The sequence below is a fragment of the Lingula anatina genome, chromosome 6, assembly GCF_051362555.1.
Source record: "Lingula anatina isolate TDL-2025a chromosome 6, LinAna3.0, whole genome shotgun sequence".
NCBI lineage: Eukaryota > Metazoa > Brachiopoda > Lingulata > Lingulida > Lingulidae > Lingula > Lingula anatina.
Window position 1 is genome coordinate 24,567,788 of NC_141772.1, and position 26,974 is coordinate 24,594,761.

At 38.8% G+C, this 26,974-nt stretch overlaps 1 protein-coding gene across 8 annotated transcripts; it reads left to right on the forward strand.

Annotated features, from left to right (window-relative positions):
• Positions 1-798: 798 nt before the first annotated feature.
• Positions 799-24,090, forward strand: LOC106174712 (B-cell receptor-associated protein 29). Of its 8 annotated transcripts, none has more exons than XM_087015330.1 (8): positions 799-942; positions 2,564-2,660; positions 17,636-17,736; positions 19,050-19,200; positions 21,396-21,546; positions 21,789-21,885; positions 22,100-22,200; positions 22,442-24,090. In XM_087015330.1, the coding sequence occupies exons 2-8, from the start codon at positions 2,569-2,571 to the stop codon at positions 22,481-22,483; spliced, it is 735 nt and encodes a 244-aa protein (XP_086871456.1). In that variant the 5' UTR covers positions 799-942; positions 2,564-2,568; the 3' UTR covers positions 22,484-24,090. The 8 variants fall into 8 exon arrangements, with proteins under 8 accessions (XP_086871456.1, XP_086871451.1, XP_086871452.1 ...); XM_087015325.1 differs by lacking the exon at positions 19,050-19,200 and adding an exon at positions 18,505-18,655 and having other exon boundaries at positions 800-942; XM_087015326.1 differs by lacking the exon at positions 19,050-19,200 and adding an exon at positions 18,505-18,655 and having other exon boundaries at positions 804-942; positions 2,567-2,660.
• Positions 24,091-26,974: the final 2,884 nt, after the last annotated feature.

The window sequence follows — 26,974 nt, forward strand, 5'->3', positions numbered from 1 at the left end:
AAAGTCTAGCCATAGACCATCTCAACCTTTATCATGATATTCTTTATATCATCAGTTGTACACACTGGATCAAGTTGCAGATCAAGTGTTAGATGGTATTTACACCCAGTGCATGGACACTGATAAGAAGAGCATGTTTGAGTATTGACATTGCAGGGGGTTAAAATGATCACCTGAACTGTTTTTGTTACATTAGTACTTTTGTAGTCTGCCAATTATACAAACTTCTGCTATAAGGGAAGGTTATCTGACTACGTTGCAACACACCTACGTTTCACTTGCGTCTCACAAATCGGGGAATCTCAAAACTCGTAGAACCTTCACAGCCTATAAATGATCAGTACTTTTGTAGTATCTCTACCCACATCCAAAACTTAAATTTTCAATGTTTATCAAGTAAGTCATTTCTATTTTTTTAACTTTCAAACTCTTTGACCAATGTGATTATGCCATTTTTTCACACCTGCTGTGGCTTTAGTTCATAAATTTGGATAGGCCTGAAATTTCTTGTATAAACATTTTATAAAATAATGGTGAATAACCTAACTCATTAATTTTTATAGACAAAACACATCAATTTTTAGTCACCATGTGACTGAATTTAAAAAAGATGTTTTTAAAAATCAATGACTTTTAGTGCTTAATGATCTAGCAAAAGAAAAAAACAAAGGGGTAATTTTTTTTTTTTTCAAATGAATATTGATTTTATTCGATGGAAACTTTCAAAAAAGAAAAACAAATTAATGAAAGTTACGGATTTATGTTAAATTGCTTATTTCCCAAAGCTTTCCGGTCTATAAACCCCTGTTATAAACTTATGGAGTGTCTGGGCGTCCTCTCCAACAGTTTGCAGCGCTAACTGGGAGAGCGGCTCATCTTGGCAAGTCAATTAACGGCTGCGTAGACGAGCACTTCCGTAACACTGTTTACAAGCAAATTCAGGTAAGATATTTAATTTTACAACCAATATTAGTCGCTATTGTCATAACTTGGGATATTGAGCATTTACCATCTTCATATTTGTGGGCATTTTCACGCGTTCAAGTGTTTTTAAGTGAGGCTGCGTCACATGCAAATGCCTGCATTGGGCTGGTCGTGCAAATGAGGAAATGCAGAGAATAAACTGTGATCTCACTCCGGTTACTCCCAGAAACGTTCTCCTGAGCAGACTTTGAAAGTCAGCATTGATATAACCTACATTCCTTTTCTTTGTCATGACAGTGAGCTGTCGTCATATGTAAGTGTCTGTCTCCCGCATGGTTTCTTGTGATTGGAGCCGACAAATGCAAGCTCTGTCACATGTATTTTTAGACAATAACACGTCATCGCACTTTAAGATCAAATAAATCTATATAATTGTCATCCAGTACATTCTGCATTCGTTGGAAAATATTTTCATTGTTTGGCTTTGCCGCTACTTAATTGAGAATAAGCAGTAAGTAATAATTACTAATTTAACTGTTTAGATATCTGTCTAACTTTATAATATCCCACTCCTACTTAAATTTTTAAGACGTGGGAGAAACCGAGGTTGTGATTAATAAGCATTATGGTAATTTCATGTAAACTATATATAATCAGTGTTTGAGATTTTTAAAGTTTTGGATACAGTGTTTGAGTGAAAAGCTTAACTGATATTTATTAGCATTGTGGAAATAAGAAGTTTTTTAAATATGTTTTAGGGGCCATTCAGAACGAGAAGAGTCGTGTGCTAGGTGGTCCACGGCCTAAATATGGCAGACCTATATGAAAGGAAGATCGCTTAATCCTGTAATGGTCTCTGTGCCTCCCCACATGTCGTCCTATGACCGGTCACATTGAGGCAAGATTTAATTACTGTGCCCCTGCAGGGACAACGTGTTGGGAGGCGTGAAAGAGGCAGAGAGACTATTACAGGATTAAGCAGTCTTCCTTTCATGTAGATCCTCCATATTTAGGCCTTGGACCAGCTAGCACTGGGCTTTTCTCATTTTGAATGGGCCTTAGTTGTTTTATATTGCTATGTGAAAGATTTTAAAATGCCATTGTATTCCTAATGTCTGAGTGTGATTCAATGTCACATATTATCAGGGAAAGTTCCTTGATAATGTCCTACATATTTAAACTGAATGATACTGTGGAATGACATAGGGTCTATGTAACATGAGATAATCCTTCAAGATATTTGAAATTATATGAATACATACTTGGAAAGATTATCAAATCATATAGTATTTGATATCATGGTATTTACCAAAGATTAAGTTATCAAATGAGACAACTCACTGTACAGGTTTATGTACAAGGAAAAAGACACACTTTTCAATGGCTGGTGAAAAATATTTTTAATGCACACTCACTGCAAGCTATAATATTCCTGAAGAATTAAGGCTTGAGTAGAGGTGAAGGATGAATCTATTTACAATAAAAGGTAATGGTTCAAAAGGAGACCAAAATTGAATGTGAGAAAACTGTAGGGTTTTAGGTTCTCATCCAACCATTTGATATCATAAAGCATGTACAATTGAAATACCTTATACAAGATGAAAGCAATCTTAATATATCTTTATTGTATTTATTTTAGCAGAGATGAGTTTCCAGTGGACATTTATAGCAACATTTCTCTATGTGGAGATCTTCCTAGTGGTGCTCTTGTTACTGCCCTTTATTTCACCAACGACGTAAGTAGAACAGTGTGTGTGTGTGTGTGTGTGTGTGTGTGTGTGTGTGTGTGTGTGTGTGTGTGCATGCGTACATTGGTGTGTATGTCTGCATGTACAGTACTTGTGTGCATGTGTTTATATTGTGTGTTGTTTTTCACCACATGCCATTGTTTCAGAAATTAAACTTTCTCAAGAGCAACATACATCTGTCATTTTATATAAATATTGTAAAAACCCTTAGTAATAAAATGATAGTTTCTAAGAATGGAATTATACATGAAACAGATGGTTGTTATTCCATCAACATCTTCAATGTGGAGAGCCATTGGTCTTATATCCTACATAAATCAGATATCCACAAATATTTATTTGTTATTAGTATAAATTTAAAAAAAGCTGTTTTAGCTTATTTTGCCAAGATATTATTGATGTTGTAAAGAGCATATATTATTTGATTAATGAAAAGAAATGAGGGACTGACATTTTCAACGTCATGTAGGGACATGCATATGTAATTTTAAAGTTTATCATTTATGTTTTTGAGCATGTGCCTCCATGAAGATACTGTAAAATAATTTTATGTAATAAAATGTAAAGATAAAGTGGAGAAAGATGATAGATAAGTAAGAAAAGTAGAGATCTAGATGGATAAAAGGATGAGGAGTAAAGAATGAGTAAGTAGTTATCAGTTATACCAGGTATACCAGCAGTATCTATCTTGGTAATGGACCTGCTGTGCTCTCGGTGTAAACAGAGCAATATTGAGTTTACTAATTATTAAATACACAGCAGTATGTGTTTGTGTTGTCTGTACATATTATATATGCCATATTATCTGACTGTACACAGCACAGTGCTGATATGAGAGTGACTACATTTAGTGAAAACATTAATATAGCATCATGCTTATAAATAGAAGTACCATTTAGAATTGCCATATTGAAGAGAATTGTTGCATTAGATCATTATAAATAGAAGTACCATTTAGAATTGCCATATTGAAGAGAATTGTTGCATTAGACCATTATAAATAGAAGTACCATTTAGAATTGCCATATTGAAGAGAATTGTTGCATTAGACCATTATAAAAAGAAGAACCATTTAGAATTGCCATATTGAAGGGAATTGTTGCATTAGATCATTATAAATAGAAGTACCATTTAGAATTGCCATATTGAAGAGAATTGTTGCATTAGACCATTATAAATAGAAGTACCATTTAGAATTGCCATATTGAAGAGAATTGTTGCATTAGACCATTATAAAAAGAAGAACCATTTAGAATTGCCATATTGAAGGGAATTGTTGCATTAGATCATTATAAATAGAAGTACCATTTAGAATTGCCATATTGAAGGGAATTGTTGCATTAGATCATTATAAATAGAAGAACCATTTAGAATTGCCATATTGAAGGGAATTGTTGCATTAGACCCCATTCCCAGAGATTAGATCGATCTACTTAAGATCGACCTAACACCCTGGGGGGTTCACGCTAAATAGCTGTCAGCCGAGCAGGCACAAAAGTTAATTACCCCTTACAGCTTGTAGTAGGCGGGACAGACATTTAAGACATATTATCTGCCAGTAATCTAGTGAGACTCCCCGCGGGGATAGATCGATCTAAAAGCTCTGGGAATACACCCTTAGATCATTATAAAGAGTAGTACCATTTAGAATTGCCATATTGAAGAGAATTGTTGCATTAGATCATTATAAATAGAGGTACCATATAGAATTGCCATATTGAAGAGAATTGTTGCATTAGATCATTATGAATAGATGTAGCATTTAGAATTGCCATATTGAAGAGAATTGTTGCATTAGATCAATATAAATAGAAATACCATTTAGAATTGCCATATTGAAGAGAATTGTTGCATTAGATCATTATAAATAGAAGTACCATTTATAATTGACATATTGAAGAGAATTGTTGCATTAGATCAATATAAATAGAAATACCATTTAGAATTGTCATATTGAAGAGAATTGTTGCATTAGATCATTATAAATAGAAGTACCATTTAGAATTGCCATATTGAAGAGAATTGTTGCATTAGATTATTATAAATAGAAGTACCATTTAGAATTGCCATATTGAAGAGAATTGTTGCATTAGATTATTATAAATAGAAGTACCATTTAGAATTGCCATATTGAAGAGAATTGTTGCATTAGATTATTATAAATAGAAGTACCATTTAGAATTGCCATATTGAAGAGAATTGTTGATCATGAGTGCCAAAAATATAGAACTATGATGATCATAAACACATACCCAATGCCATGGGGACCAGTTGTAAGGTTAGATTATGAATGTCTCCCACATAACACCATGGTGATTATAAACACATACCCAATGTCATATATTGTGGGGACCATTTTCCATGGAAGATGATGCATATGCAGCAGACAAAGCTGGATAAGAAAGTCATTAAGGTCAAGTTTTTAGTAGTTTATTTTTCAAAATGTTAAAGATAACTGTTAATACCACATAAAAGCAGGTGAAACCAAAGTGGTTTTAACACCCCATTTCCATACATTAGATCGACCTACTTTAGATCGACCTAACTCCCTGGGGGTTCACGCTAAATAGCTGTCAGCCGAGCGGACACGAAAGTTAATTACCCCCTTACAGCTTGTAGTAGGCGGGACGGACATTTAAGTCAGATTATCTGAAAGTAATCTAGTGAGACTCCCCGCGGGGATAGATCGATCTAAAATCTATGGGAATAGAGCCTAAGTCTGGAATATGTAGGGTATATGTGAAATATCAGAGCTGACATCCATCAACCGTGTTCCAATGATAAATAAATGTTAGACACAACATGGTACTAGTAGCTATAGGCCTTTTTAAAGTAAACAATCTTTGCATTCAGCCCATCATTTTCATTCCAGTTGATTTACTAATTGTTTTATACAGTATGGGATTCTTTTCAAGGTGATAACATTTATGACACATTTTATCAAATCCTTGAGAACATCTCATGAATTAGTGGTGACCATGAGATAAGTAACAGTGAGTTCTACCAACACAATCCTTGAGAACATCTCATGAATGTGTGGTGACCATGAGATAAGTAACAGTGAGTTCTCCCAACACAATCCTTGAGAACATCTCATGAATGTGTGGTGACCATGAGATAAGTAACAGTGAGTTCTCCCAACACAATCCTTGAGAACATCTCATGAATGTGTGGTGACCATGATATAAGTAACAGTGAGTTCTCCCAACACAATCCTTGAGAATATCTCATGCATTCAAAGTAATTGCATGATAAAATGGCCAAAGATTGTAAAAGACAAACCTGGAATCCTTTCTTCTTAAAAAAACTTGGATAACAGAGTAAGTAATGTCAGCATTTCATACTAATGGTAACTTAAGAACAAATGGCCCACAGTGAATTTGTTTGTCATATTAGATATATTAAAGTGCAACAGTTGTCTCCACTAAGAGTAAAGTCAGTTGTTGTGAACCGTCTAAAATGACTTTAACTTTAATTTATAACTGTACTGAATTTCAGTGTATCAATTTCCATTAACGAATTAACTAATCTATGGGCTCCGACATGACTCCAGATCCGACTCAGTCTTTCACTTTACGTGCACAGAGAAGCATAACAGAACAACCTCACATCTTAAGTCTCAGATCAAAAAAAAAAAGTCTTTATTATGGACAAGCTTCAAGTTATATACAGATTATCTACGGGGAATCTATGTGTACATGTGGCTGCTTCTTATTTACATACGTGTACATGTGGCTGCTACTTATTTACATACTAATTGTTGTGCAATATTAACAGGTGATATGTATCCGTCCCAGGCATAGGCCTACCTATGGGCCTCTACAGAAAATAATATTTATGTATGCAGGACAGACGCAAATTATATAATAACGCGTTGATTAACTATGAATACACAGTGTGGAATTAGTGCAGGATTCCACACAGTGTCAGATGCTTTCAAATTTGGACTTAATGAGTTGAGGCATTATTTGGAACATTACTGTCACCACCAGAAATATCATCTATGTTCCAAAATATCTCTTGATATGTTATGTTGTGTTGTGTTATGTTGTGTTGTGTTGTGTTGTGTTACATTATGTTATGTCATCCATAATACTAACAGGTATCGTTGATATTTAGTGCCCAATGATGGATGTTGGCAACTTTTGAGATTTACAGAAATAAGCAGTTGACTTTATTTAGTAGATCCCAAGTTGTGGTAATTAATATTTCTTAGTCAGTGGCAGTTTTTAGATAAATATGTATATCCTCAACTTTATTGTAGTTGATGATGGACACCTGGAATACATATATAAGGAACACTATTAGATATCTAGCTATCTCCTTCCCACGGGGGAAGTTTTATACGGGCATGTATAAAACGTCACTTATATGCCAGTCCTCATTCCTCTTTTTAAAGTCCTCCGTCTCCTCCCCTGGGGAGCTTTTAAAGTCTGTGAACATGGATCCTCCATAGTTCTTTTCAAAAGTCAATTGTAATTAGGAAACTGAAGCAACAACAACAACTTTTAAAAGCTATATGCTAAAAAAAAGTCAAATAAGATATCTAGCTAAAGTCATTTAAAAAAAAAAAAAAATCAAGTATTTTGAGACTTCACGAAGAGTCCCTGGTTGAAGCCGGTTTCCGAGTATCCTGTATGCCAGTCTCCTTAGAATGACGGCTTGGTCTGGATGGAGTAAGCATTTCCATGGTGCCTGGCTTGTTATGAGGTAGCAAACGGGCTAATGCACGTGGCAAACCACCACTGGTGCGCTGCTTGGTAACAGGGGCATCCTGGCCACTGGGATCTGGGGCACTCAAATCTGGCTCTTCAGGTAATTGCACTGGAGTAGAAGCTTCCTGGTATGGAACAGTAGGTTCATCTGGATTCTTTGGTTGTGTCACCTGTACAGGGTTTTCATGGGTTTGCTTCTTTCCCAGATGAAGGTCACCAGGTTCGTGATGGACCAACTTAGTGGGTTGCTCAGGCACTGTGTTCTCTTTGAGGGCTGACTCAATCATGGGGGAATAGTCACTGGTAACAAATGGAGTGAACTTTCTTAGATGCTGACGGTTGCGGATAGTCACTCTGCCTGAACCATCTACTTTGATGACATACTGGTGGTGCTGTCTTACTTCAATTACTATTCCAGTTCGCTCCCACTTTCGGGGATAATTTCCCACAAGGTTCTGTAAGTACACATGATCTCCAACCCTCAATGGTGGTAAGATCTTAGTATGCTCACTTCAGCGTTCATGTTCTCTGGAATGACATTTTGCAAGTGCCCTTTCTCGATGTGACATCAGCTCTCTCCATGTTTCGTGTAGGGAATACCTTCCCATGGGTATTGGAATAGCATCACGAATAGGCCGTCCAAATATAATTAATGCTGGGGAAGCCTTTGTTTGTGGGTCAATAGAATTTCTATACATAAGCATGGCTTTCTGAAACTTGTCGACATCAAGGGATCCTGTTGGGGCTATATTGTCTGCAAGCATCCGCTTCACAGTTTTGACAGCTATCTCAGCTCTACAGTTAGCATGAGGGTTGGCAACTGACGAGATTCTATGTTTAACACCCCAGGTCTTAAGAAATTCTTGTGTTTTCCCTGCAGTAAATTGTGGTCCACCATCCGAGGTCAACTCCTCTGGTATTCCAAATGTTACGAAAGTTTCACGCAATCTCCTGATTAGACCCTCTGCGCCTCCTTCTGCTTTAAAAGCCATTGGCCAATTGGAATAGTGGTCGACAATGACAACATAATCTTTACTGTTGTATGTGAAGTAGTCACAGCAGATCATCTGGAAAGGGTAGTCTGGTTGTTTAATATCAGATGGTGGCTGCATTGGGTTTGATTTAGCCATGCGATGACAATGTGCACATTGGTCCCTCACTCTGGCAATGTCAACTGAGATATTGGGCCAAAAAACAGAGTCTGCTGCTCGGGACTGCATAGCACTTACACCCTGGTGAGCTGCATGGAGAGCATTGACGATTGGTGTGCGTAAGGCCCTTGGAATAGCAATTCGTTGACCCATAAGTATCACTCCATCAACAACACACAGGCTTGCTGTGTGGCGGTGGTATGGACGTATCTCTATGGGGAGTTCTCTGCAATCTTCTGGGAAGCCTTTTTCAAGGTATTGCATTAGTGTAAGTAATGTTTCATCTGAAGAGGTGGCATCTTGGACCATATCCCAGGTGACAATAATGTTAGCAGCATCCAATGAGGCAGAAGCAGCAGCAATGGTGGAAGCATCATCAGCAAAGTCTGTGTCTGCTGTGTCTTGGCATAAACTAGCCAATGTGACCTGTGGAGGCACAGCCATGAAGGATATAGTATCACTGTCAGATGGTTCATTTGGTAGATGCATTCTACTTCGCTGACCAGCAGGGTGTCTGGATGCTGCATCTGGGCCAGGGTTCTTCTTCCCTGGGACATGCACTATGGTGAATCTGTATGCTAGTGTCTTTTCTTTTAGATTTAGTAGTCGCCTGTTGTGAATTTCGGTGAGTGACCTATCATTTAGCACCTGAACCAGTGGTTTGTGGTCTGTGGCAACAATCAAATCTTTACAGCCCAAAACATAGTAGCGAGTCTGATGCAATGCATAGGCCACAGCCAAGGCTTCACCCTCTATGGGTGCATATCTGCTTTCTGCTGGGTGGGTGAACCTGCTTCCTACCAAGCATAACTTCCAGCCATTGTGACAACACGCTGGAGTTTTGGATGTGCATTGGCAATACTTTTGCATCAGGAAGAATCCAACTCCATCAACAGACCAATCAGTGGACAGACATGTTTGGCGGTTTGGATCAAACAAACGCACTCCTTCTTTCATCTCTTCTATAATGACTTCCTTGGATTGATGGAACAGGTTGTCTAACTCATCTGTCCATTCAAATTTCGTAGATGGCTTTAGGAGCTTCCTGAATGGCTTCATCTGACGTGCCATTGAGAATGCATAAGCGCCTTGATTAATAAGCCCAAACCAGGCTCGGGCACCACTGATATCCGTAGGTGTTGGGAATTTCCTTATGGCATCTATAAACTTGTCACTTGGTTGTATGTTCGTAGGTGTGATTGCAAGTCCAGCAAATTCGACTGCATCTTGGGCAAACTGAAATTTCTTGGGATTCAAAGTGATACCATTACGTGCACACAGGTCTAACCACTTGCATGCTTGAAAGAATGCCTCTTCAACTGAGTTTGCCCACATGCATGTATCATCTACACACTTGACTTTATTAGGAAAGTCTGTGATTATGGCATCAAATCTCTGGTTGTAGGCATCTCCACTGGCCAAAAACCCCTGAGGTGCTACCCTGTATCTGTAACGACCCCATGGTGTGATGAAAGTCGTAATATGCCTGTCCTCTTCCCTAATAGGCACAGAGTGGTACCCATTCCAGGCATCCGTCACAGTTTTTTTTACACCCTGTGGGATGCGGTTTGCTAAGTGAAAGGGGGTAGGCACATGGTGTGTTTGGCGGACAGAGTGGCGGTTCAGTTGCTGTAAGTCTACTGTTCGTCTAGGAGTACCATCGGCTTTTCCCGTTACTACCATGCGGGAACACCATGTTGTTGGGGTATTCGGACTGACTCGTTCAAGGACCCCTATTCGGACATCCCTTTCAAGATCAGCAAAGACCCTCTCTTGCCAGTGAATTGGAACAAGTGCTGGCTTGTGGACTGCGACTGGTTTGGCATCTGGATCCACATGTAGTTGGAGCGGTTCACATTTCATCAGTGGTAATGGCTGATGTTCACACGTATTAAATGTTGTTGCTCCATAATAGTCGAGGAGCCAATCTTTAAGCACTCCAACATTTTCTTCCGAAGCCTTTAAGCCAGGGGGAAGAGATGATGGTAATGGCGGTGGCTCCTCTCTGCGCCTTGGGCATGTGCATGAAACTTCATCAATGGGGCCAATTGAAGCTGTGTGTGTTGTATGCCTGGCACTCGGAAAATCTGGCTTAATTATCCCCAAGTCTGTAAGTGCCTCTCTGCAGAGGAATGCTTTCTCGATGGATTCAGACACATAACACATTAAGCGAGACGTTCTGATGTGATTGTTTTCATCTTTGACAGAGACACTAACAGCAATGCCACCCATAACACCCAGATTCTCTCTGATGGCACCTCGCATCACAAGTTTAACAGGCAAGAGGTCTTCTTTCCTTATGCCTAGAGCCATAGCCGCCTTCAGTGGTATTTTGCTGCTCTGACACCCTGTATCCGCAATCATGGACATGTTGACTGGTTTAAGTGTTGACGTGTCTTGCATCGGATACCCTCAAGGGTCCTGTCTGTTTTTGGGTCACCCAATAAATCTGACATAATTTCTGGGTCAGCGATGCCTCTGATGAGATTGTCCTTTATGATTTCATCGCTGTAGTCAAACATATGGGTGCAGCCTTCTTCTTTACATGTGGCTGTATAGCGACATAATGCTGCTTGGCCTCTCAGGCTTGCCAAAAATGTTCTAATACTGGTTCCTGGAGTTTGAGTCATTTTGCTCAGTCGTATGCGATGAACCAGGGTACTCTCATCTTTGACAGCTAGTCTTCTTATGGCAGCTAGGAGGTCTGCCTCTGCCATACTTGCAACATTGTCTCTAAGATCTCGCATAATGTCTGTGCGTAAGTCTTGATCACAACAGTAAAAAAGGGCGGTTGCTACCATATTTTCAGCAATGTTCATACCAGCCTTGTACATGTTCCACTGCCTAGTGAATGCCGACCATTGATCCGGATCAGATCCTGTTGAAATTTGGGGTGGATCCAGCTTGAGTTTCTGGGGCGCCGGCTGAGTTGGATGGGCAGTCTGGCCATGCATTTGGAGAGCTGTGGTTAAGGCTCCTGCAAAGGCGGCATCAAGGTCCTGTGACTGCCAGTCACAACCCACCACAGGACACTGCAGTTGGGGCATTCTGTTTGTTTTGAAGACTCTACAAATAATGGCTGAAAATCTAACTCAGTGGCAAGGGAAATCTGGTGTCCGTCATAGATAAATATGTATATCCTCAACTTTATTGTAGTTGATGATGGACACCTGGAATACATATATAAGGAACACTATTAGATATCTAGCTAGTTTTTATTTATAAGACCCCAAGTCATTGGCAGTTTTTATTTATAAGACCCCAAGTCAGTGGCAGTTTTTCTCAGTGTTTGTATGCAGCAGTTCAAATATTGAATATGATAAGAGCAATTACCCAATCCTTAGATAGCAATTCCCATAGTTTCCTGGAATGTTTGGAAGACTCAGATAATATCACAAAATCAATGTCTTTTCAAAACAGTGTTTTCCAGGTCATATTTTGTTCTATATTGATTATACAGAGTGCAGGGCATTACAGCTAAAGCAGAGCTGATACTTTGAAGTGGCATTGAATTAAGAATCCTATAATTGTTGCTATTTGTTGAGATAGAAATTTCAAGTTCAGTATATTTTATTCAGATGCGCCTTATTTGCAAGGCTGCTGTAAGATAACATTGTATTACATGAATAAAAATAGTATCTAGTTTCCATTACACATTTCTTGTTTTTCAAAAGCTTATGGTGTTAATCCTCAGAAATAGAAAACACTTGAGACGTTTACATGTGGAGAAATCTGGTTTGTTTCATGTGCGTGCCTGATTCTCACCTAGAGAGGGCAGTAGAACCCTAAATTCAGAAGGTTCACTGTTAACAAGATCTGCAGTTTCCAAAAATAAAGGAGCCTTGATCTGAAATAGACCATTATTCTGAAGACCCCCTATTCTGAAGGTCTGTTATTCTGAAAAAGGTTGATTGATGCGCTAAAATAAGAAAAAAAATTGCATAAACAGGGCACTGGCCACCATGTCAAAGAAGTGCATTTTATTTGTTATCTTAAATTTGTGCTTTTTGCACTCTATCCGTACTTTCGGAATAGCAGCCCTTTGTAGAACCTAGGGATAGTGTATCCTTGGAATACTGGGTCTTCAGAATAGCGATCCCTTAGAACCTTGTCCATCTTGTCCAAGTGTAAACAGGCCGTAGCTGACAGCCTTGGAGAAAGTATGAAAGATGATGTTTTTATAATCTCTGCTACAGTAATGCACAGTTGGAAGCAGTTCAGATAGTAACACACTGCTGTGTATGTGTATGTAGGCCTGAATGGAATGGAACTCGAGAAACTGATCAAGCTATATTGCAGCCTGTGCTGATATATGATCTGATACATGTCTTTGTCCTGAAAAATATGACCATAGTTGTGTAAAATTGATGGAGAGATATATTTGAACACATCACATTGGATTTTGATATGCCAGTATTTGATATAGAAGATTGGGAAATTTGGTACTTTATGTACATATACCTAAAAGGAATATGAATTGTTTAAATATGAGAAACCAATTAATGATGTTGATGGATAATAAAGAACAAAAAACTTTATGTACAAGTCCCAGGTACTTAGTGGATCATGCTAAATTACTTGAAGGTTTCAGTCATATCAGGATATAAAAAGTGGATTTGAACAGTGATGAATATACCCAATGGGGTCTTCTTGATTGAATGTATCAAGTACGGAGCCTCTGTTTCCGTGACTGTCATATATAATGGCCAGGTGTTAAGTTTTCAGTTTCTGGAATTGTAGTGGGATAGGCCGTATACTGCTAGAGTGTACTACATGAAGTGACAAGGATCTCTTCCCTCCCCCCCCCCCCCCCCCCCCCCCATGCTGGGCAGACTGGACTGAGCAACATGGTCCACAGCTGGACTACAGGGCCTCCAGCCAGTGACCCCCCCCCCCCCCCCCCATTACAGATCCTCTAGCCAGTGACCCCCATTACAGGGCCTCCAGCCAGTGACCCCAGCTGTTCCATATCAATTGTTCCTGGCCTTCTATTGATTTCATATTGCACACATTATATTGGAGACTTCAGTGAGAGGAGCAGAGGGTCTGTAGTGGGCAGGAATTAGTTTTCGTTTTTTTTCCGTTTTTTTTAAAGATAATTTATTTGGAGTTCTGCAGAGTTGTAAACTAAGACCAGGAATTCTGGGATCTAATGACTTCCTAACATCAGATGTCGGATATATCAGTGATCATAGGTGGAGTGTATTTGTTGTAGTCATATGTTTTCACACAGAACAAGACTCAGACAGACAGACAGTGAATCATATTTATTGCCATGTAGTGGTGGCAATAATTTAATTTTCAGTGCAGGTATTTGTCAGGAATATTATGATGATTGATGTGCATGCTGTCATCAATCTGACAAGGGTGGCTGATGTCATAGCTAGATAAATAGCACTCCATTCCAGTAGTAAGTACTTGGTATAGCATCAGAGCATGCGTGAGAGAGTATGCAGTGCATGATGATGCACGCACACACATGCAGGAAGAAAGGTGCATCACTTCCAGATATCTGGTGCATTATGCTGTCTGCTGAACTTGCCTGGAGTGAGTCATAGATGTCTAACAGGGAAGTCTGGGAGGGAGCCAGACATATTGGTCCATATACTTCACAGCCATTGGGGTATATAATATATACCCTGTCAGGGCCTGTGTATAGGTTATTGAGTGCCCAGTGAGTGGATTTTAACCCATCTGACCTTACTGTTGGGAGGTTCACACTGCTGCAGCCAGAGACTCAGTTACAATTACTGCAGAGAATGTGAGTGACAGGAAGAGTAAAGATACAATAGCAGTACAGTTGCAGAGACTGAATGACAAGCACAGCAAAAACTGAGGTACAGAATTGAAAACAGCAGTAACATACAAACATAGCAGAGACTGGGATACAGTGACAATACTGAATGAACATAACAGTACTAAGCTATAGCAGGTCAACTGTAGCCTAGGCTTGCATTCCATAGTAGTTGCTATGACATTTTAACAGTGGACAGGATGTCTGACAGCTCTATCTAGTATCAGTAGTATTAATCCAGGTACACAGAGAAGAACCCTCCAGTGACAGTTTTGTCTGAGGAGGTAGTGCCTCACCTGTCCCTCTTCAACACCAGATGTCTTTACTGTATTTATAATCCATATACCTGGAACAATATACAATACATGTGGGCAGTGATTGGATAAAAGTGAGATTTATGATTCAGTTATTACACATCCTAATTAAGGGCATATCAAGAGATTGATCAGAGCCAGGATTGAGCATGCTAAAATATACCTATAGTTTTTTTATGGTTTTGGATATTGAGTATACATAGAGGGCCCAAATGATGTATTAACCAGTGCCAGAGTTATGTATACCAGTGTATGGCTGGAAGGCACTCTGTTGTGTTGTTGATCTGGAGGAGGGGTGTATTTAAAGTTGTCATTAAGGAGACATAGATGTGAACAGTCAGGGAAATTAGTACAGCACAGAGCTCTGTATATAAAGGACAGTGGGCGTTATTTTCAATAACCAAGTACAGCTGCTAGCCAGGGCAGCACCGCTTTGGTCTCAAGACGTGGTATTAAATACAGTTTTTATGGTGATAAATTCTGACAGACTGGTAGAGAGTGACAGACAAGAATATTGGTTGATATTGCAAGAGCTATCAAGAGAAGCCTTCTGAAGGACTAAGATTTCTTTGCCATTTATTGTATATTGATTTACAGCCAGGATTGAGACCAGGAGTATTTCTTTGAATGCTGCTGAATTCTTGTGGTGTTTACACATTGGATATAAATATATTTGATTGACTTTCACATCTGTTCATTATGTTACTGTACTATACCTGTACTTATACCTGAGTTATTTGTGTACATAGTTGGATATATCTGAAGTACCTGTACATATTATGACATAGGAGTATGCGGGGAATGTACTCCTACACGTACTAGCCACTAGTACAGAGTGGTGCTATAGGTCCCCTGGTCTTGTAAAGTATAGATTACAATGTCCTTGTAAATATATCTCTTGACTGCAGTACATTGATCCTGCAGTATTCCCCACTGGATATAGAGAACACTACCAGAATATGTCCAAGTTGTGATGGATGTTGATTTTTGGTTCTCATGAGGCACAAGCTTTGGCGGAGGTGGTTAAAGTTTCCAGGATTATTATAGAGCTAGCTGATGGAGTTAATACTGACATATAGCTGAGCTGGCTGTGGAAACTGTAGCCAGACTTTGCTGAGGAGTATAATAAATCAAATTGAGAAACTATACTTTACAGATGGAAGTCTTTATCTTAGTCTTGCTGGATGTCCACATGGAGTACCACTGAGTGTATGGATGTTGGATCAGTGTTGGATAGTAAGGTGCAGCAGGTCAGGACTTATTACATCATTGTAGAGCTACTGGGAGTGCTACACAAACACAAGGTTTAGACTTCACCTTACTATGACTGGCTCATAGATTGTCATCATTGATACACACAGAAAGAAAATAACAGGGAAAATGAAAGAGGAATTAAAGCAGTGATATGGGCAGCATTTGAGCCAAGCTAATGGAAATAAATCTCAATGTTAGTGGTATCAGCTGTTAGAGTGGTATTGCTTTCTATATGGACTGGAATATATAGTAAATCAGGCACAGATGGTGTGTCAGGAGCACTCTGTCCTCTCAACACTCTCTCTGTTTAGATATACTCTTATTGATATATAACTGCAAAGCTTGACACTGCTCTGTGAGCTCCTTTACTTGATCTGTTACATCCACTCAATATTTGGATGTAGATTTAAAAAAAAAACAGTTTTCTCTGACATGGCGTACTTTTGATCAAATCAGACGAGATGGGAATGATTTGGACATTTGTTGCCACGGGACTGTACTGTGAGATCTTGGTAGCAGTTATTTTGATGTTGCCATGGATACCGTGTGAAAGGTGAGCCTTTGGTCCCCTGACAGTTCGTCAGATTCAGTTTATAAAAAGCTACTTGAAGTATACTAGTTGTGTGTAGACTGGTTATATTATTCATATGTAGGTGGTAACTTTTGTAAAGAATTATTTTACAGATATTTTATTTGTTTGTGTTTGACCTAACAAAGCTCATCGCTGATATAAAAATAAATTTTACACCCACCCCCCACTCCTCTTCCCTGCCCCCCCCACCCTCCCACCCCACAACCCCCCCCCCCCATCTCCTGTACACCCACCCCACTACCCCCTGTGCCTGTTAGTTGGTAGCATATAACTGATCTCTGTTCTTTATATTTATGTATGGATTGTCCCTGTAACATAAATGAACTTTTTCTAGATCAGTCTTAACCCTGTGCCCAGGGTGTAGACAGGGTAAAGCACTCACCACCTGCCTGACTGTGTTTTCTATGGGAAATAATGGTGTGTTCTCTCTCTGTATGGAGTGGGCTGTAACCCAGGGCTCACTGGGCAGATGGTCAATTAATCCATCATCAGCATGCACTTGTGACAATTGGATTTATTTCAATAGTTGAAGTATTTACAGTATTCAGATTGTGCAGTTGGAGTACAATGATGCCTTGATTAAAGACATAGTATCTGTGATCAGCCTCCACATTGTGTGGCATATTGACCTCACATTAAAGAAAGTTCTGAATCAAGTCCATTGTAAAGTTAAGGCATACAATGAAAAGATAACATCTTGAAATGTTCAATTTGACTATTTTTATTAATGGAAAGGAGAGAAAGATATATATATTGTAGTACAGGTGCTAGTGTTCTATTTTCTATAGTACCTGTACTACAATCAGTGACAAACATGCGCACGTCTTCCAGTGAGAAGTTGGTCTGAGTATGATGTGATAACTGAGATGTATTGTGAGATATGGAGACTTAGGGTGTGGTATAAAGTGACTGTAGCAGGTGCTTCTGTTCAGTAAATCCAGACATCTAATAATTGCTAAGGCCACATTCACAATCTGTTGATTAGCAGACTAACAGATCTGCAGATCAACTTTGCTTGTGAATGTGGCTTTCATTGTTTTGTTTACAGTATAAAAGATGCAATTAAAATAGAAAATTTTACCTCACATTTTTCCTCTTTAATTCAATTTAAGTTTATTATAAATGTTGATGATGTCATTCCAGATGGCAGAAACTGTTCAAGTCTCGGTTCTTGATGATCATCACGTCCTATGCCAACTATTATTTCACAGTGTTCATTGTGATCCTCATGGTTGTGTTTGGAGGTGAGTGTGACGAAGGGTGAGGCTCACCACAGGAGCACTGTGGGCTAAAAAGACATCAGTCTTTTTGGAATTATCTGTGAAAAGTGAACAATTTTTTTAGCTGAGTTACTGATGTGGAATTGCTCTCTTTCTCTTTCTTTTCAGTACAGAATTTAATCAATTTAAACAAGTAAACAGTTTTTCCTATAAAAAAATAAAAAGTGCTCAAGTATCATGCATTTTCACTATATAAAGTGAGTAGTTGCTGACCCTATCCTGTGCTGACCCTATCCTGTGCTGACCCTATCCTGTGCTGGCCCTATCCTGTGCTGACCCTATCCTGTGCTGACCCTATCCTGTGCTGACCCTATCCTGTGCTGACCCTATCCTGTGCTGACCCTATCCTGTGCTGACCCTATCCTGTGCTGACCCTATCCTGTGCTGACCCTATCCTGTGCTGACCCTATCCTGTGCTGGCCCTATCCTGTGCTGGCCCTATCCTGTGCTGGCCCTATCCTGTGCTGACCCTATCCTGTGCTGACCCTATCCTGTGCTGACCCTATCCTGTGCTGACCCTATCCTGTGCTGGCCCTATCCTGTGCTGACCCTATCCTGTGCTGGCCCTATCCTGTGCTGACCCTATCCTGTGCTGACCCTATCCTGTGCTGACCCTATCCTGTGCTGGCCCTATCCTGTGCTGACCCTATCCTGTGCTGACCCTATCCTGTGCTGACCCTATCCTGTGCTGGCCTGATCCTGGCCCCAGTCTTCAGTGTGCTTTATTTCTAGATGCTATACGAGAGGTGTATAAATACTCTGGAGAGGAGAAGATGCTGGACCCCAAGACCACGCACCACGACACTCTGGAGCACATCCAGCTGCGTCTGTTCCGCTCCCAGCGCAATCTGTACATTGCAGGCTTTGCCTTGTTCTTGTGGCTGTAAGTTGATATCTCCAGGTCATGCTGTCCACGTCTCTTACTCTCTATGGACATGTTTAAAGTCAAGTCCACCAGGACTGTACCTCTGCATATGGAGAACAATAACTGGCTAATTTTATTTGCTTTTTTTGAGTTTTAGAGGGGTTGGGGGTAATTGATAATGAAGAGTATTGGGAAGTGTGGAATTTTTTATCCAAATCTATTTAATTACTGATCTTTAATTGACAAAAATCCAAAAAATAATTCAAAATTTATTTGTAAAAATGAGCCCCTTATTTGTTACTGGTGGCACATACTTTGAACTTCATCCAGGGAGAGGGAGAGACCTCTTGGACAGCATACTCACATATATCCAGTGATGTTCTAGTATAAGACTGTAATTTAAAACTTGCAGATTCCATACGTGAAGTGTACAAGTACAACATCTCTAAAGAATCATTGGACATTAAAACCTCTCAGGCTGCCACGCTGGAGCATGTTCATATGAGACTCTTCAGAGCTCAGAGGAATTTCTACATTGCTGGGATGTCCCTGTTTTTATTGGTGTAAGTAGGGCCAGGCACTACTGTTTACGCTGCTTTGTGTGAATCACTACACCTTGTTTTTTTCTCTCATAGCTCCCACAGTGACTGTTGTATTTTCTTTGGGATATTTTGAAGTGGATGATGACCATTTCGGCATGTTACATCATGGTTTGTGCTGAGAAGAAGGGGTGGAGGAGCTTGTGATTTACTCTGCCTGTATTCCTCTGTATGCTCCTCTGACTCCTATTATCCGCGCGCCCCCCCCCCCCCCCCCCCCCCCCAAATATATATATCTAACGACCTTTAGCCCCAGATATAGGAGATATGGCTAAAAGAGACCGTAAAACAAGCCTTGAAATATACTTCAGTTATCTTTGGGATGTTAACAGAAAGCCCTTATATGCTTTGTCGTCTGGCAACTGTGCATCACATATAATATAACAGCCTGATCTTAAAATACACAAGAAGGTGCATGCCAGCTGTAGCTTGGATAGCTGTCAGTGCCTGTAGTTTCACAGTCATGATTAGATATCAGCAAGTCTTTTCCAAATGTATCACTCTAGTGTTTGAGTAGATGGCATATTAGCAGTGGTGTGCCTTGTAACCAAACTAACTTCTAGCTTAGATTGCCACACAGATTGGGCCAGACCCCCATCCTCTGTCTATAGAGTAAGGGAGCATTCCCATTGACACATCAGACTAGTCAAATTCTGCGGAGGCTCTCGCTTAATGCAATTGGCTTAACTGAATGACACACCCTCTAGAGCAGGGAGTGGTCTTGGGGACCAAGTTAATTACCACCTAGCTGTTCGAGGAGGTGTGTCAGACAATTAAGCTGACTCTGCTGACACTAAGAGAGAATCCATGTTAGAGTTGGACAAACCTAACTAGTTTGACGTGTCTGTGGGAATAGATTCTTACTTATGCCTGGCTGTACAGTTAAGTATGGGATATTTTTACAGACCCTGAAGAGGGTAAGAGGAGGGGGGCTGCTTAGTGACTTAGTGACCCTTTCCAGGTTGTAAAGTCAGGCAAAATTGTTTTCTTTTGCTTGTGATTTGTTTGCACCCAGGTTTTGCGGGTTGATTTATTTGTTTAGTTTTGTCTCATATGTTTCCTGCACCAGCCTGGGGCTCTTGGGAGGTAATGAAATGTGAGGATTTATTTTATAGTAAAGAGATCATAGCCATAGATGCATGCATAACATAATTGATTAGATGTACTGATATTAAGTTGCGTCTCTGGATAAATAACTGTTTAGTTCATCCTTGCCATTATTGTGTTAATGCCTTTTAAGATGTATTTATTTTAATATAATTTTATTTGTGTTTTATAAGCATTCATTTCATTATTCTTGTTTGTAAATCAGAAGATGCATAAAATATACTGACAGTCAATGAAAATGCATCATTTATTTATCAAATAATATTTTAAGTTCCTTTTGCACATTTAGAAAATAAGTTTTCCTTTGAAATATGAAATGGTGGTCAGCCCACTCGCTTATGACCAAACAAGTGCATTTCTACTCGTTTATATGGTTGGAATCGATTCTCGGTAAAAAAGTACAAGAAAGTTTTCTGATGCGTTTTCATTGACTGTCTGTATATTTGTGTTTTGTAAGCATTCATTTCATTATTTGTGTTTGTAAATGAGAAGATGCATAATCATTATTTTATATTATTTAGGAGAGCAGAAAATGAAAAATGACTGAGTGTTCTGAGATAATAATGAAAACATTTAAGTTCTGATCATAGAAAAGTTTGCTCCAATAGCTTAAAGTCTCTGTCTTTTAGGACAGAAGCACTATTGATATCATATCTCCATTCCAGTATAGCTCAGTGACCAGAAGTTTGATGTTTCTAGCTGTCACGGCTCAGAGATGTGGTCTTGACGCAGGCAGAGAACTATTTCCACTGATAAAGAATACTATTACTGTTCTTGTTTTGTTCTAGAGTGTTGAAGAGATTGGTAGTTCTGATATCTGCGTCTGCTACCCTCACTGCTCAGAGAGATGTGGCCTTGAAGCAGGCAGAGAACTATTTCCACTGATAAAGAATACTATTACTGTTCTTGTTTTGTTCTAGAGTGTTGAAGAGATTGGTAGTTCTGATATCTGCGGCTGCTACCCTCACTGCTCAGAGAGATGTGGCCTTGAAGCAGGCAGAGAACTATTTCCACTGATAAAGAATACTATTACTGTTCTTGTTTTGTTCTAGAGTGTTGAAGAGATTGGTAGTTCTGATATCTGCGGCTGCTACCCTCACTGCTCAGAGAGATGTGGCCTTGAAGCAGGCAGAGAACACCTCTGCTCATGCCAAGAAACTGATGGAAGAGGCAGATACTAAGAAGGCCAATAAAGACAATGAGGTACTCATGGGAGAAGTGGGATGTTGACTTAACAAACAGATTCGTTTTGACAAAATTGATTTATGAAGAGTAATTAGGGGCTGCTTAATTACATGTGTAGATTTTTAAATCCTTGAAATTTTCACATTAATCTTACTTCTTAATAAGTGATTTCTGACCTAAGAGACAAATTGAAGTTTGTTTATTGCAAGGCTATAAGATCTTGATCCTACCCTAAAAAAAGTCATGTTATTCCACTCCAGGAGAAGGATGAAGAGAGAAAGAGGACCTCCAGTGCCAGTGACAAGCTAGAGGAGGAACTTAAGAGAGTGAAGGAAGATCTGGAGAAGTCTGAGTCAGGTAAGAAGATCTGGAGAAGTCTTAGTCAACTGAGCATCAATACTTCTAGATACAAGATGTAAAAGGCATTCAGAAACAGGATTAGAGTTTGCACTAAGGATTAGAGTTTTTTGGGGTCCAGAAAAAATGATTTGTCAAGATGTTTCATGTCTCAATCTTTGAATTAGTGACTTTGACTTAAATAAATTGTGTGATGTGATTTTGTCCATTCCAGAACTGGAGCAATCTAAAAGGGATTTGCAGACGTTAAAGAAGCAAGCGTCTGCCACCAACAATGAGTATGATCGTCTGCTCAAAGAGCATGCTGAACTCCAGGTACAACTGAATTTAGGACAGATAATATAATCTTTTTTTTTAAGAGAGGGGTCAGAAATTTAAGCAAGTCAGCCTTCCTCTTTCATGCAGTTTTGTTCATGTGTCTATTGAATATGTTTTATGAGAAGAAAACTAATGATATATATAATTGTGGAACTTAATCAATAGTTCTGCAGAGGAATTTGTTTATGTCGAGTTGCTTCTATCCCAGAACATAGAAATGTGTTGTTGTTTATTTCAGGCTAAGTTAGAGTCAGGAGGTGAAGACAAGAAGGACCTGTAAGGGCACTGTGACATGGATGTCTCTTAGTATATATGACTGTTTTACAGTACTGTGGTGAAGTGAGCTGCAGTTTTAAAGGACTTACTATTAACAGAAAACCAGCCAGGAGGGTGCAATGAGGACCCATATACACACATATAAACTGCATGTGTGTGTGTCCATTTCTGCTTACTTGTGAAGATTTGGCCAATGATTAAAACTAGTCTAATCAAGCAAGATAGATATTCAAAATTAAAGTTTTTGTGACAATTCTTACCCTTTTTTACCAAAATATTGAGGCACATTTGCTAAAATGAATATTTGTGCACTCACTGCAACTGATATGGATAATTAGATACTATCATGTTTATGAACTATTGCATTTGTCAAAAAGGGGTTAAAAATCAAATAGGTATAGGTGAAATGGAACTCCAGAAATTGCTTCTGTAATAAAAGTTGCCATTGTAAAAATGTATTTTATTTATAAAAGAAAAAGTAATATAAAGCTCTCTTGTCCTGTTTACAAATGGAAACTTTCAGAATGGGAGAAAATGCTGCTTTCAGCTACTCATTGCCCTGTATCCAAGTGAAGGCTTTTGTTGTAATTTTCAAGGGTTTTATGTAATGGAAAGATGACAGAAAAGAAGCTAAGCCAGTCTGTGCTGGTTTCTTTTTATTTGCAGCTTTGAAAAATATCTTGAAATCCACAAAACTACAATTTTACACAGTGCTCAAGAGGTTGGGGCAGGCGTGTTTGTACAAGTGATTAACTTCATTATATCTTCAAGGATAGAAAGAAATTAGATTCATAGTTTTAGATCCATACCTTGTCTACGGACTGACAGTTTCATCCCCTATTTCTGATGTCTTGGTCACAGTAGATGGGACTACAAGAATTGTCCCTCTTAGCTGTGAAATGCAAGAATAAGTGGAAAAGGTTTGGGTCTAAAATCTTTGAATCTAACCTGCCTAGGGTAGAATGGAAGTGGTGATAAAGAACTGTGACTCTCCATGGCCACAGTAGGTTAAACTGGAGGTTTATGTTACTAAGGTATTGTAACAATGTTACTCATTTATGATAAAGGAAAATACTGTGGTGAGATTTTAATGACCAGTGATTAAAGGTAATTAGTATACCTATCCTGTAGAAAGTGTGACTTATTAAGTTCTGCCACTCACCACATTTGAATGAATGTTAAAATAAAGTTTGGTCCATTGTGTTTTTTTTTTTTTGTCATAGCTGCATTTTAATGTAGTTTTGCACCAAATTTTTTGAATAACTTAGTTGTTAAAAATATTTGTATAAAATTGATTATATTTCAAACAAATGCTTTTAAGAAAATGCCTTCAGATTTTGTGCTACATGCCTTCCATGTTCACTTCTTCTAGAATGGTTTGTTACAGCAGTATGTTACAGCTGATGTCACTTATGTACAGGTGCTATGTGGGAGAGGTTCTTGATATTATATTATTAACAACAGAATAGTTTCTGAACACAATCATGGTATAAGATGAATAGAAAATGTTTCTGAATCATGCATTGATAGTTATGCTGTAGAAATTGACATGCAAAATAAACTACATTGAAATGGTTTCATCATGTATTAAATAAAGCCTTGCTAAATTAGCATTTTTCTTGGTCCTTCTTACACACAATAGACAATAAATGTTTTTATTGTTAAATTGGCTGCGGGATGTTATTATTGCAAAAATACATATTCAAGATAGTCTTGCCTTCCCAAAATTAAATTGATGAGTAGAACAACACAACAATTATTTACCAATATGTACACAACAAGTAACCTTGAGGAGTTAAATAGCGTGGTACCTGCGTGTGTGCTTCGGTAATAACTGGCAGAAGTCACACTCACAGAGACGTATATTGCTGTAGCAGAACTGTTTATCTCAACTAGCACAATGAGGGGTTTGTTGCTAGGATGCTTAGTTGTTTTGATCATCTCTAACACAGCGCTGAGTATAGAGTCACTACCCGACCAAACGTACGTAATGCGTGACATTTACCTGATCGTTGTGCAGTGTACCTAGAACAGTACACCAACCCATAGCGTGTATAAAGAAAGGAATTATGTGATTGTTTATATATGACTTTTGTGTGATATGACGAAGATATGCCATGTTAAAAAGACTTATCTTAACATTTTGCTTCACGTGCTGTAAAATATCACATACACTCACGTACCCATACATACAACAACCGCAACGACAACAACAAAAATAATATTGAACCGAAAAAAATGACAAAAAAACGGCGTTTTTATTGAATAAATGGTTGGAGGCATGTTGACAGTTGGTGGCAAGGAACAGTGTCGAAAACGCAGTCAAAAGCCGCAGTCAAAAGTGACTTTTTAGCTATGAAGTATTCGCTCTCTGTATATTTAAACTTCTACACCTGCAAGTAAGTTTAAGAAATATTCTTGAAAATACAGCACACCCCCTACCCCTACCCCCACCCCCAAGGCTATCTTGTAGATGTCGGGGTTTTCACTCTATACCTAAACTATTGGCCAGACTACCTCGCCTATCCCTCTGATATCCCGAGGGAAGGGCAACAACCCGAGGGAAGGGCTATAACCCAAGAGGGGGGGGGGGGAATGAGATCCACATTTTCTATCAAGTATCATAGAAAAACAACAGTATACCATATCTGAAGATGTGAATGTCTTCGCCCGAAAATTGGGAAAATGTATCGGAAAAAAAGTAAAGCAAAAATTGGTTGTTTCTTTCAGAAAGTAATAAGGTTTTAGTAACACACCAAGTAGGTGCTCAAGTTGAATAATTTTACAGGGCTACAATAGATAACATTGTTTTATTTTCCCAATTTAAACTTTAATGGTATCAATATTATATTTCATTTTAAGAGCTCCGACGGAAACCAAGTTTAAATGTATATGTTAAATATACTAGCTGCTGGAGAAGACGTTATTAAAAGAAAATAAACCGGTTAGTCTGTTTTTCATTCTTCTTTCTTTTTAAGACTTCTACTATAGACACAAATGTATAATTCAGATTTGCTTAGATATCGCGTACCTTATCAATATAGATCAGCGAGATCAACCGTTAACGGGACATTGGACATAAAACTTACGTAGAAAGATAAGGAGACGACTGGTGTAAAGATTGATAGCCTATGGTGTACATGGTACAGGGCTCGTTAGACGTTTTAGATTACCACATTATCTGCATGTATCCCGCTGAACATTTATAAGACGCACCGAATGCTAACTAGGATTTTTCTTTAGAGGTACGTCTACCTGTAGAACAGCTTCAAGTATTACCATGCGGCAAGGATTGAAAGCTTTTACTTTTCTTGTTTTTGTCAAATATCGCTATTCCAAGGCCCGTGGCCCTAATGATTAAAACATTGAGGAAGGATTTTTCGGGGGAAAGTCGTTTTGTCGATTGAATCAAACACCCACAATAGCCTCTCTCTCTCTCTCTCTCTCTCTCTCTCTCTCGAAGTTGGTGATGCTTGCTGTCAGGAGTCAGTGCATGTTCAATCACTGGTCGGCAAGTAAGGTCAATGGGTTACAGAGAGGGATTGCGTCTGCTTTTTAGATTTAATGATAAAAAGTTATTTTAACCATAAGAACACGACTCAACACATGGCATGAACGCAGAAGCCTACATATTCACAAAAGAAAAAGAAATATGAAATCGTTTTTCAGTGGGCCTATGTCAAGAGCTTAAACAAAATCGGATGACAGTTAAAGTTACATTTCTTATCTCTAGCCTTGATCAGCCACTGTCAAACCGCGCAGTGTTTGGAACCAGATATATCTTTTGCAACAAATTATTGCGTAAATGATACGTTTTCGGGAAGATATGCATTCCGTGCCATTTTGAATTATGGATATAATTCCCAGCTACAAGCTCAAAGCTGCTAGGAAAGTTATGTCTAGTGTAGGTCCATGTCGGGGCTCTCATAAAGCTTCTTCTCACATCTCTAGTTCATGCAATCCAAAGGTACATTGTATCAAAATGTAGTAAGCTAACAGCAAAGAATAATAACTTAATTATGCCACGTGCATCCTACATCAACTACAATTTATTGAGAATGTTGCTCCATGGCAAAAAATAGTGAGAGATCGTCCCTGGCGAATTAAAAAGAACAGAAAAGGCCTTTGGTAAAGACATTTATTTTTGTCATGTTGAATGAAACAAATTAAAATTGGCAAAGTTAATGAGAAAAGTAGGCCTTGGTCTATCGACATTAACATGTGTGAATATATATGAATGGGGGGGGGGGGGGGGGGGGGGGGGGGGGGGGGCTACGTTTTCATGACAAGGCCTATAAGAGGATTCTCAAAGAGCTCAAAGAGACACGCTTTAGGGCCCATTAAGAGATCATGCATGATCATACGGTCGACTTTGTAATTTTCGGTCTAATCTAACAATTTATTAATAATAGTAAACGTTTTAATCTACGGGGCTTCTGTACATGGATTCTCAATAAATAAAATAAAATAAAATAAAATAAAATAAAATAAAATA

Coding starts and splice junctions, on each gene's coding strand:
- LOC106174712 (XM_087015330.1), top strand. CDS start 2,569: ATGAGTTTCCAGTGGACATTTATAGCAACATTTCTCTATGTGGAGATC. Junction 2,661..17,635: donor CCCTTTATTTCACCAACGAC/GTAAGTAGAACA, acceptor ATGTCATTCCAG/ATGGCAGAAACTGTTCAAGT. Junction 19,201..21,395: donor ATGTCCCTGTTTTTATTGGT/GTAAGTAGGGCC, acceptor GTTTTGTTCTAG/AGTGTTGAAGAGATTGGTAG.